The 12,320-nt window shown below is 43.3% G+C and overlaps 1 protein-coding gene across 2 annotated transcripts in view; it reads right to left on the reverse strand.

The window, feature by feature from the left end:
* MED12 (mediator complex subunit 12) overlaps positions 1-12,320 on the reverse strand; it is a 155,821-nt gene that overhangs the window by 101,383 nt on the left and 42,118 nt on the right. Inside the window, exons 6-19 of one of the 2 annotated variants that reach the window (XM_075835691.1) lie at positions 12,197-12,307; positions 11,870-12,118; positions 11,538-11,684; positions 11,325-11,424; positions 11,080-11,216; positions 10,829-10,960; positions 10,580-10,709; positions 9,136-9,365; positions 7,190-7,270; positions 5,965-6,129; positions 5,738-5,882; positions 5,532-5,650; positions 3,496-3,639; positions 3,235-3,398 (exon numbers count right to left, since the gene is read on the reverse strand). In XM_075835691.1, coding sequence (XP_075691806.1) covers positions 3,235-3,398; positions 3,496-3,639; positions 5,532-5,650; positions 5,738-5,882; positions 5,965-6,129; positions 7,190-7,270; positions 9,136-9,365; positions 10,580-10,709; positions 10,829-10,960; positions 11,080-11,216; positions 11,325-11,424; positions 11,538-11,684; positions 11,870-12,118; positions 12,197-12,307 — 2,054 coding nt within the window. Of the gene's footprint in view, positions 1-3,234; positions 3,399-3,495; positions 3,640-5,531; positions 5,651-5,737; positions 5,883-5,964; positions 6,130-7,189; positions 7,271-9,135; positions 9,366-10,579; positions 10,710-10,828; positions 10,961-11,046; positions 11,217-11,324; positions 11,425-11,537; positions 11,685-11,869; positions 12,119-12,196; positions 12,308-12,320 lie in introns of both variants that reach the window. The other variant, XM_075835690.1, reaches the window with a different exon arrangement.

A 12,320-nucleotide genomic window follows, 5' to 3' on the forward strand; every position in this document is an offset into this window, starting at 1 on the left:
AATACAAAGTTTTGTCGCTGCATTCTAAGAGCCATAACTCCTAGCCTCATGAGGTCTTGTTTCTTGCACGGGAGTCATTTTTTGAACTGGAAAAAAATTCTGAAGTTTAAAGAACGTGTTAACTTTATTATATGGTTTGTTAGGATTGCAGCAATACCACGTGTAGAAAAACACAGCCCTGAAACAGCTGGGATTGGAGATAACTGACAAGTTTATTTTTTTCCAAGACTTTTATTAAAAATCTTTGAGAGAATCTTTGTCGCCCCTGGTGATTTAGAAAAGCCACGGCCGTGACCTTGTCATTTGAACTCAAACCGGATGTGCAGACAGGAGTGAAGTTCAGTGCGGCTGGCAAAGAAAGATGACAACTCCAGCAGGTTGATGGGGAAAGAGGATTCCTGCAGAGACCACAGCCTCAGAGTCATGAGGTCCCCAAAATATCCTTCCCACCCTATGAGACTGGCATCCATGTAGAGAAACTGCCAGTTCAGCAGAAGGAAGGAATGACCTCGGGAAATGGCCGGAAAGGAGATCAACAGACACCCAGAGGGAGGAAGATCGGTTGATCCAAGAAGTCCATGGAACAGTTCCACCGGGAGGGGATTGCCTGCTGACTGAGACAGATATGGACCTGCGCAAACTGGAATGGTCTCGATTGAGGCCACCATGGTACCAAGAACCATCATGCAGTGGAGGAAAGAGGTCGGCGCAGCCATTTGCAATGAGCGAATCCAGTCATGAAGGGCTGACAGCCATTCCTCTGGAATGAAGACTTACAGACCGAGTGTCGAAGGCCATGCCCAGAAACACAATCTGGTAGGAAAGCAGGCAAGATTTGGAGCGGTTAACAATCCAACTGAACTGACAAGGTGTGTAGAGTGATGCGGAGCGCAGTCACAGTGTCCTCCATGGTGGGAGACAATCAAAATGTCGTCCAGGTACGGGGTGACCAAAACCGCACTGGTCCGAAGGAGCGCCATCACTACTATAGGATTTTTGTGAAGATTTTCAGGGCTGTAGCCAGGCCGAATAGAGTCACAAATTGGTAATGGTGGGGCGCCACAGCAAGCACTGGGGAGACTGGAAATCAGAACGTGGAAATAGGCATGCTTTATATCCACTGCGCTAAGCCTTGTTCCATGTAAGCGATGACTGATCGAAGGTATTCCATGTGGAAATGGCGGACCCTGACATATACGTTGACACGCTTGAGGTCTGGGATGGGTTGAATCATCTTTTTTCGGTACAAAGAGGTTGGCATAGGACCTCGAAACCTCTGGGTCGGAGGGCACTGGAATGATGACACCTTGGAGCAGTAGAGTAGATTGCTTGAAAAAAGGCGGCCGCCCTGGAGGGGGACTTAGGAACACAGGACTGGAAAAAAAAAAAAACAACGATCTGAAGGAAGGCTGGTAAACTTGATCTTGTATCCAGAGGATACCACTTCATGAACACAGGCGTCCAAAAAGTGGGAGAGGCAGATGTCCTTGAAGTGCAGAATTTTGCCCCCCACCCAAATTGAATTGTGCAGGGGAGCACTTTCAGGCGGAAGTGGACTTGCCAGCTCCGGCGGAACAGGTCAGGGTCCCTGGAGGGGAAAGCCTTAAAGGAAGGTCTGGGACGGTGGTCTGGAAAATAGAGTGTGGGAGAACCCACAAAAGGATTGAAAACGAGGACCTGTGTTTTTGACAAGGGAGGTTACATTTGACTGTTCTGGTGGAGGTGGGTGCTCTTGCCACCAGTAGCCTCGGAGATCATTTTGTCCAGTATAGTCCAAAAGAGACAGGAACCTGAAAATGAAAGCGCAGTCAGAACCGTTTGGGAGCTGTATCTGCAGACCAAGCTTTCAACCAGGTCATTTTGCAGATAGCAATGGTAGAAGCCGAAGCCCGAGCCACCAGTTGGGCAGAATCAAGAGAATCCTCGCACAGGTACTTGGATGCATTTGAAAGAAGATGGGACAGATCCCCTAATTCCTCCTGAGGAGTCCTGGAGAAAAGGCCATGACTGAGTTTGTGTACCCATTCAGTGGCAGCTCTGCTCACCCAGGCAGAGGTGAAAATAGGGCGTAAGGTGTAGCCGGAGGCCTCAAAAGGCGGGTTTGGCATAGGATTCCATACGTTGATCTAGTGGATTCTTAAAGGAAGTTGCGTCCGTCATAGGCAAAGTTGTAGCTTTGGCCAGGCGGAAATCTGGGGGGTCCAACTCCGGAGTTTTATCCCACTTGGAAAAGACCACTTCCTGAAAGGGATAGATGTCGTTCAACTGGCTAGTCCGGGAGTTTTCATTCCATGAAAACTATGCTGTCAAGTTCAGAATGAGCTAGAAAGGACGCCTGGCATCGTTGAAGGAAGAAAACCATTTCAGGGGAAGGAGAGGGCTTGCAATCAGTTACCTGTAAGGTGTCAGGGACTGCCTTAAAAAGCACCTCAAAAAATGTGGGAAGCTATGCAACCCCATGTCTTCCAAATCAGAACGTTCTCCTGCATAGTTGCAAAACTCACTCTTCACCCTCCATCTCCAAGATGTGTGACCAGCAGGAGCACTCCCTCAGTGGTTCACCCTTTGGAGAGGGCAGACACTGGTGGGAGAAGCTGGTGTGTGAGAGGAGCGGACACTTGTCTTCATAGGCAGGGGGACAATGGCGCATTTGCAGGATGACCCTGTGAGCCCGCCATGGAGGGGAAAACCAGGAAGACATCTGTCAACCCTGTTTACCAGCTGTATGAGGCACAGTGAAAAGGCGTATCGGCGATCATTAAGGGGTTAATCAAACTTAATTCAAATATTTTTTTTATTCCCACTAGGGGGCTTCCCAATGCGATCTTCTGCTCGCTTCGAATAATAAATTGACAGGCAATCTATTTAAGCCATAACCGATCTCGAGACGATTGCAGGAATCTTACAGGGGGGCTCTTTCAAACTCCTTAGATGCCGTGCTCACTATTGCATTTAAGAAGTGAAACTGCCAGGATCAGAGTTCTCTCCGTTCCCTGTGTAATACAACCCCACTCCTACCGCTGATCCTTCGGGCGCAGTGACAGCAACAACGAGACCAAACAGTGCGGGAACTAGCACTCAACCGTAACCTACATTTTCATCTTGTATCATTAAGGAATAAAATATGGCAGTTTTGTGGTGTTATTTGCACAAAATCAGAGGCAAAAAAAAGGCACACTGGTGTTTATTCATAGTTCCATAACATGCACTATCATCTTTCACTTTTGCTCTTACCCTTCGAACACCTGTGCGGTCTGCTCCTGGTTGAGAATCAGGCAGGTGTTATAATGTTTCAGAACAGCCACAATGCATAAACACAGTCCCATTGTATAACTACCAACAAGGTCGGAAGACTTAAGTAGGAGTTCTGCTTCAACAACACTCAGCTCATTCAGCAACTGCAGGATGTAAGGAAAAATAAATTTCAATAGATAACAAAAAAAATATACATACACAACACATGATATATAAAAGAAAAAAAACGAGAATTCAAACCTGAATGGCAAAGTCAATGAGACCACTGATATTAAGAGAATATTCCATCAGGTCAAAGATAAACTGGACGTGTTGCACCAGGGGAAGGTGGTAAGATAAACCCAACGCAAAGCTTGTAATCTGTTCCAGAACATTTCGAGAAACCTGCAAGAAGCAAAAGTGTAAAATTTCACTTAAAGAGGCTCTGTCACCAGATTTTGCAGCCCCTATCTGCTATTGCAGCAGATCGGCGCTGCAATGTAGATTACAGTAACGTTTTTATTTTTTAAAAACGAGCATTTTTGGCCAAGTTATGACCATTTTTCTAGTTATGCAAATGAGGCTTGCAAAAGTCCAAGTGGGTGTGTTTAAAAGTAAAAGTCCAAGTGGGCGTGTATTATGTGCGTACATCGGGGCGTTTTTAATACTTTTACTAGCTGGGCGCTCTGACGAGAAGTATCATCCACTTCTCTTCAGAACGCCCAGCTTCTGGCAGTGCAGATCTGTGACGTCGCTCACAGGTCCTGCATCGTGTCGGACACATCGGCACCAGAGGCTTCAGTTGATTCTGCAGCAGCATCGGCGTTAGCAGGTAAGTCGATGTAGCTACTTACCTGCAAACGCCGATGCTGCTGCAGAATCTGTAGCCTCTGGTGCCGATGTGTCCCCGCTCGTCTGACACGATGCAGGACCTGTGAGTGACGACACAGCGTGATCTCTCGAGAACACGCTGTGTCTGCACTGCCAGAAGCTGGGCGTTCTGAAGAGAAGTGGATGATACTTCTCATCAGAACTGCCAGCTAGTAAAAGTATTAAAAACGCCCCGATGTACGCACATAATACACGCCCACTTGGACTTTTGCAAGCCTCATTTGCATAACTACAAAAATGGTCATAACTTGGCCAAAAATGCTCGTTTTTTAAAAATAAAAACGTTACTGTAATCTACATTGCAGCGCCTATCTGCTGCAATAGCAGATAGGGGCTGCAAAATCTGGTGACAGAGCTTCTTTAAATATCCATTTATTTATTTTTTTGAGGAATCCATATCAAAGTACAGAACCACACAAATTAACGGTGCTTTAAAAATCCTAATTTACAAATGTGGGGGGGAAAAACCAAAACAAACACAGCATGCCCTATCTTGCAACCGATATTACTCATTGCAATGCAAACAGTGAAGTCTACAGCAAAATCTCCATGTTACACACGGACAGATTAGGCCATAGGAACAGGTCTAGCCATGACAATATTAGGATACGGATTGCAGTTAGAAGTAATAGGCAAGTTGTACTACATCATATTAGGATGTGAAATCAGCTACATCCATAAGGAAAGGCCAGATAAGGGAGATATATAAATTAGGTGAACCAAACTTAGTGTATGTTCACACGTGGCAGATTTGTTGCTGAAATTTCTGCGACTAAAAAGTAGTTCCATTCATATGGATGAGGCTGTTTTGGCATCAAGCGCATAGATTTATGCAAACCTCATGAAATTTCTCCAACAAATCTGACACGGTTTCTTTCTTCATGGTCGGGAATCACAGCGGTAGAACAGGGTTTAGGGGGCCCCGCATCTATCTGACATTTATGAAATATCCTGTGGATATGTCAAACGTCCCTGATGGGAAAACCCCTTTAAGTGTCAACATTGGAATACCATCCTATTTTCTCCCAAGCACTCCACTAACTCGGCACCACCGCCAACCAGCTGTTTGACAGGGCCTCAGCGCTCGTAGCCCCTTCATGGTTTACATACAGTAGGTTTCATTCCGGTCCGTACTTGCACAGTTCAAGTAGCGTCTGTGTGAGGATTTGCAGCTGCTACTTGCACTGTGCAACTACGAGCAGGAATAAACCCTACTGTATGTAAACAATGAAGACGCTGCAGCACTCCTACGAGTGCCGTAGACCCTTCAGACAGCTGGTTGGCAGGAGTGCCGAGAGTCGGACTCCCACCAATCTAATATTGATGGCCTATCCTAAATGATAGGCCATCAATTTTGAAATCCTGGATTACCCCTTTAACACCAATCTCTATCTTTGATGGGTTACCTGAGCTGTAACTTGATGCTGGTCAAAGTGTGAGAGCTGCTGAAACCTGTGGAAAATTTCTTCTGCTGTAGGAAAAGCTTCAGGCTTTATCCTGCGTCTTCGTTGTCCTTCATTTGACCCTAGGAAAGAGTATTTAAAATATTATTTATAAACCTGTGTATTTCACAAGCGACCGAATTGTGAAAACGCACCCTAGCTGTTCTCACCTGTCTCTGCCGTGCTTTTCCTGTTCAGTACCTTAAGAATGTCTCTCGTGATCTTTTTGATTACATGGCGAGCATCATCTCTTTGCCTACCCACTCCAAACAGAACAACTAACCGTTGGTTGCACTCATGACTACAAGATTCTTCCTGGAGGGCAGAAAGTTCAAGACTCAAACAAAGGAAATCTCATAAGAAATAGAAAAAACAAAAACTGCGAGATAACACTAACCTGTGGGATGGGGAAATGAGTTGCATACTGAATGTGACGTGGTTGATCATAAAGCGAAGCCAGCAGCCCATCGCCACTAGAAGTTTTCACTGGCTGACGGCCTTCACTCTCAACCTCATCCGGGCCTGGGCTACGTCCTTCACAACGCATGGCAGGTGAGAACATCTAAAAAGATATTCTGTATCAATGTACTAAAAGGGATACCTGGAAACCTTAATAAAGTTCTTCTCAAATGAAAAACCTGGTCATACCAATGAGCACCATCTGCTATCTTTCCTGACTCCCTTATAAAGATCCGAGCTTGGTTCTACCGAGTATGCATGTTTATTTCAATAGAGGGAGATCAGTCAACAGCAGACATCAGGGGGCAGTTCGGGTACCCCAATACAGTTTGTCAGGTAATCCCGTATAAATCTTCAAGTTGGCTACATTTTATCTAATGTGTATGGCCAGTTAAGTGCCTGTTCACATCAGTTTGGGTTTCCGCTCATCCATTCTGTCAGAGGAACAGATGAACAGAAAGCCTAACGGAAACTATAGCTTCTGTTTGCATTACCATTGATAGTGATGCTTCAGTTTGTTGGTTTCCGTTCCGTAAAGTTTTCGCTTTTTAAAAGGAAATAGCGTAGTCGACTAAGCTATTGTTTCCGTGAAAACAACTGAAATTTTACAGAACAGAAACCAAAGTGCAACGGAAGCATTACCATTGAAATCAATGGTAATACAAATGAAAGCTATCGTTTTCGTTAGACTTTCCGTTCATCCGTTCCTCTGAAGGAATAGATGAACGGAACGGAAACCCCAAACTGAACTAGACACTGATGTTAACAGGCCCTAAAGTGTACAAAAACACAACGTTTGGCATGTGCCAAATAACTGACAGTTATATAGCGTCATTTCTTTAGTCCAATATCAACATACTTGAAAATGAATAACTATGACACTCCAATAAAGTATTTTCCCCATAAACTGCACCAGTGGTGTACAGAGAGCAATCGAGAGCCTAGGGGCTCTGATAAAATAACCTCAGATTAGCCTCTGGTGTGTCAGCCCACTTTCACATAATGTGGCTCTACCAAATACCATGTGGCTACTGAAAAAGCGGTGTCTGTGTTAAGTGTACATTGAAGGGTTAGTACTTAGCCAGAGTTACAACTATATCGAGGAGAGCGTTAGTCAAAAAAGGTAGGTGAGTGGATGGAAATGTAGGCAACATATCACTTACCTGGAAATCACTTTTCTCCATATCATCAAATAAAGCCCCTGTACTGTGATCAACATCCATGGTTTCTGAGAGTGTGGTGTCCTAAGAAAAGAAACATTGCATAAGTGGCAATGAAACTATCGATTGAAATTCAACACCCTCTGAGCCTCGACTCTAAAGAGCAAATAATTATATACAGTGCTTTGATGGGTTTACATTTGTAATGGAGAAGAAGAAAGCACTTTTTACCAACAACTGAAGTTTAACTAAACAGTGATCTGTATAACACTTTCAGATAGGTAGTTTAACACAATGCAAAACTAGAGCGGACAACTTTCCTTGTTATAGACAAAGTTATTTTGAATGTGATATGAACTGCTAAGAATAATACACTATTTTTCCAAGAGCATGTGGACAACTGACCATCACACCTATATGAGCTTGTTCCAAAATCATGGGCGTTAATATGGAGTGAGGACTCCTTTTGCGGCTGTAACTGCCTCTCTCCTGGGAAGGCTTTCCACAACATTTCAGAATGTGTCTGTGGGAATTTGTGCCAATTTAGCCAAAAGAGCATTTGTGAGGCCAGGCATGGATGTTGGGACAAGAACGTCTGCCTTGCAAATCAGCGTTCTAATTCATCCCCAAACTTGTCAAACAATGTCTTTATGGACCTTGCTTTGATCACAGGGGCAGTCATATTGAAATAAGAAAGGGTCTTCCTCAAACTGTTGCCACAAAGTTGGATGCATACAATTTTCTAAAATGTCTTTGTATGCGGTGGTATTAACATTACCCTTCAGTGGAAAGAAGATTCCTAGCAAAACCTTGGAAAAAAAAACAAAAAACAGGCTCAGACCATTATTCTGCCGCCACCAAATTTTACAGTAGGCACTATGCATTCTGGTAGATAACGTTCTCCTGGCATCCACTCTTGTTAAAGCTTGGAATTGAACAAGGCAATCTCAGACTTGTGTGCAGACTTTGTAGAGAGTCATGCAACAGAATATAGGCCATTTTAGAGATCACGTTCTCAAATTCAGAGTGGGAAGAAAATAACTTCAAGGAATGACGAAACTGCTGGAAGGAAAAAACATGGTTGAGAGGTGATAGATTCCTGATCCTGACAGCTGTAATAAGGTTGTCTACCATGAAGGAGAGTTTGAATGAATGCTCCTCGTCCACGGCTGAATCTGAGTCAAAGACTTCGTCCTTAGATGAACCCTCGTCTTTGGAGGAGATCCTAGCCCTCGTAGAGGGGGAGGTGGATGAGGTTGGAGAAACTGATGGCTGACGGGGCCGGGAAAATCTTGCCCATTTGCCGCTCACCAAATCTGCAGAGGAAGAATTCTCAGTTTGATCCTTCTGGGTTTGTAGTGACAACCAGCCAAGCATATCCCCAATGGACATGGACACTTTGGATAGGTCTGACACCATCAAGGACAGCAAGAGCGCCCACTTGGGTTCAGGACCCAGTGGAGGCTGGCCAAGAGGGCACTGTTTGAGACGGTTCACCTGCCGCGGGAAGCCGCAGCTGTCGTTTAACAGTAAGCTGTGGGTCGCAACTCATTGCAACCCGCAGGCTACTCAGCCACATTGACTTTTAATACTGCCAATGCAGGTAGAGCAGCACAGCAATCTTTAGCTGTACAGCTGTTTGGAGGCCAAAGTCACCAAGCTCCTCAGTATGACCCATACTACTACCAATGTTTATCTATAGAGAGTGCATGATTTTGTCCTTTATTTTATGCATCCGTTTACGACCGGTGTGACTGAAATGCCTAAACTCCATAATTAGGAGGGGTATCCACATACTTTTGGCAATATAGTATATATGTTTTCCAATTTTGAGGTAGAAATACGCAGTACTGGTATGTATATGGTGATCTAAGCATCTCAATCCTTACATGAAAATCACCTGAGATTTCCACAATCACCATCTTTCTACAGTCATCAATTTTACACACCTCTAGTTTTATGCTATTGTTTGTCTCCCCCTCCTTGCGGTCTGCGTCATCTGCTGTGTCCTCATATGGGGAACGAGGTCGAGGTGCATGAGGGTCCAGTCCCAGGTCCCCTCTTGATATCAGTGTGCACATATACATGTTGTGGGAAAAGACATCATGTCGGATAAGCTCACAAAATAGCAACACCAGATTAAAGAATTCTACTCGTTCTCCCTCATTTGTAGGGTCCACTATGAAAGAAGACAGAAATAAAAAGAGTTTGGCAGAGAAAAAAAGTGTACAGAATACAGTGGTAAATTCACTCAAGTGAATGTTTACATCGTCGTGAGATCAAGTAAGTTCATGAACAAGAATTCTAAAGAGCAAGATCCGCCAAGAGTACTCGGTCAATGGTCAAGCTTTGTTTTTTCATTTAGAAGGTAGAAATGAAAAAAAATGCTTAGAGAAATTTCTTTACATTTGAAAACCCCCACAAAATGTAGCCATCTGCATGAAGTAATTGGGCATGTTCCCATGTCTTCTCATCCTCAGCCAGCTACATACTTTGTCTGTAGTCGGAGGTAACTAATTCTCTAAATTATAAAATAAACAGTAACCGGTAGTCTAAGTGGTAGGGAATGAGTCTGCTATAAAATTTGGAATTCTTGAATGATGCATACAGATTGCTAGTGTTCTTAAAAAGTGCATACATAAGGAAAATTATTTAGGTAGATGCATAAATGTACAAATTTGTTTGCGGAGCTATAGAAATACTTGTAGTCCTCATGAAATAACATTTTCTAAGCAGCTTCTCTTAAATCTCTGTATTGGGCGATTCCTGTGTTATTCCACCGGGAAATTAATAAATGGACACTGCCATTCCACTTGTCAATATGGTATATTCCTACGCAGACAGCACTGATTGGACAGTCCGGTTGTGTAGGGAAACAACTCAGTTGTCAATTTATACATTTCTAGGAGGAAAATTTTTTTAAGAATAACGCAATTTTAGAAAAAAATGCTCCTGATTTCTAAGTATTTACTAAGGAGCTAACGTGTCCGCATTTACTCAGGTCACCACCTAGCAATGCAATTCACAATGCATAAGTCTAAAACGAGTAACTAAACAAGGAACTACAGCACAGGTCATTTTGCATCCCAGAGTAAACAGCTAAGCAGCCAGAAAAAAGTATTATATTTTTATTGTTCCTTCTTAAATAGAAGGGAGAGAAGAGAGATTGAACCAATCCTGGCCAAGAGATCCAGTCAGACCCAATAGTTACTGTTCCCAATCAGGTGAAAACACTGCATAATATCATTGCTGGGTGAGGATAGTAAAACAAAATATCTTAACATCAAGCCTATACACACGGTTTGACAATGGTCACAATAAAACACAGCACATCAAATTCAACAAAGAAGAATACAAAAAGTTAAAAATCATATCAATGGAGCTCATACTCACTTAACACTGGGGCTTGTGTATCAAGAAACTGGAGGAGGACATCCTGGAAAACAGGGGGTGAACTAAGTGCAGACAATGACCCTGAAGACACAGATCCCTTTTCATCCACTGCCTCAGAGTCTCCACATCTCTGATAAAGGGGGAAAAAAAAAAAGTTACAAAGCGGCCATTAAAAAAGGAGGGGGAAAACCGTTTGGATAACAAACAAAAAAATAAAAGCAAATAGACAAAGTGATCTATAATAGATACCTCAGCTTCAATCTCCATCTGCCTCTTCTCTAGTAGTTTAGCTACAACTAAGGCACGATGATGTCCATAGCGCTTGCAACTGACAGCCCACTCACAAAGGAGTGCAACAACGGCATCGTCATCTGGAGAAATCTACAAAAGAAAAAACATCAGGAAAAAAAAAACACATACATTTTTTGCCAGCAGAATAAATCAATATATTAAGAAGAGTGTAGTACAGTTGTCAGAATCGTCAGTGACTGCTCCATCACCTCATGACCATCCTTGCCAAGACCCAATCCAAAGATACGATTATAAAGAGAATCCAAGTTGTTACTAAAGTCAGACTTCTCAAAGCTGTGGCTATCTAGAACCTCCAGAGTATGAAGAACTCGTCCAATGGGAAATCCTAAAAAAAAATTAAAAAAAAGATAGTTTATATTATAAATAAAAAAATGAAAAATCAAAACATGAAGAGCTAAAGAGGCTAAAACGTCTATAAACAGCACAATAGTACCTGCTGTAGCTTCCTGACATTTATCAAATGACCATCGGACCTCTACTGCTCGTCCACGCTCCTTTATCTGTTGCTCCATTTCCCGAAGTTTCCTTCTAACCTAGTAAGTACAAACAATAACAAGACAATGGGCAGCAAAGAAAGCACGAAAAAGGGGGCATGAAGTATCTACTAATAAGCAATATTTTCTGTCAACTATCAGGCCTCGCTTACCTGTTGTGTGAAAGCAGAATTGCCACCTGGCATGGGCAGACTAGAAGGAGCAATAGGAAGGTGATCCAGAGGTGACCCAGTCTTAATTCGGTTGTCAGTCAAAGAGTAATGCCACACAAGAGCACTTGGACAACAGAGAACAATACTCTACAAAGACAAAATGTGGCAAAGAACAAAAAGCAATGTTGCATTATATTTTTAAGTAAAAGGAAAATAAATCTAACTAAGTTTCAGGTGATCTTATCCACCAGGAATATATAAACTTAAAAGATACACAAAAGTGTAAGAAGTGAGCAGCATCCTCAAAAGGAACACAAGCCAGATAATAGTACCTGCAGCATGCAGCTTAACCCAAATACAAGTGGCCGATGCTGCGAGCACTGTAGGAGGTCACTGAATGGGGAAGATGGTGCAGATCCAGAGGGTGGAGGGGGTGCAGGAGGCAGAGCTGTACCAGTTTGTGCTGTAAGGAGGTGCCCTGTATGTCCCCCACTACTTTCCAGCAGCTGTGCCAAGCGCCTTGTGCAGAAATAGGCAAGCCGTCGTGACAGGTAAGCAGATTGGACTAAAGAACCTGAATACTGTAGAGAGGAAAACAATGATTAGTGGAATACGAGCTGTGTATATATACAGAGCAGTCACTGGATTATTATACTCACACGAAGGAGCAGAGGAAGCAGCAGCTTCAAGAGCTCATCTTCTCCTGGACGAATCTTCTCAAAACATTCCAGGACCCAAGTCAAGAACTCATGTCGATCCAACATCCCATCCTTTAAATGGACA

This window comes from Rhinoderma darwinii, chromosome 8 (genome assembly GCF_050947455.1).
Source record: "Rhinoderma darwinii isolate aRhiDar2 chromosome 8, aRhiDar2.hap1, whole genome shotgun sequence".
Lineage (NCBI taxonomy): Eukaryota > Metazoa > Chordata > Amphibia > Anura > Rhinodermatidae > Rhinoderma > Rhinoderma darwinii.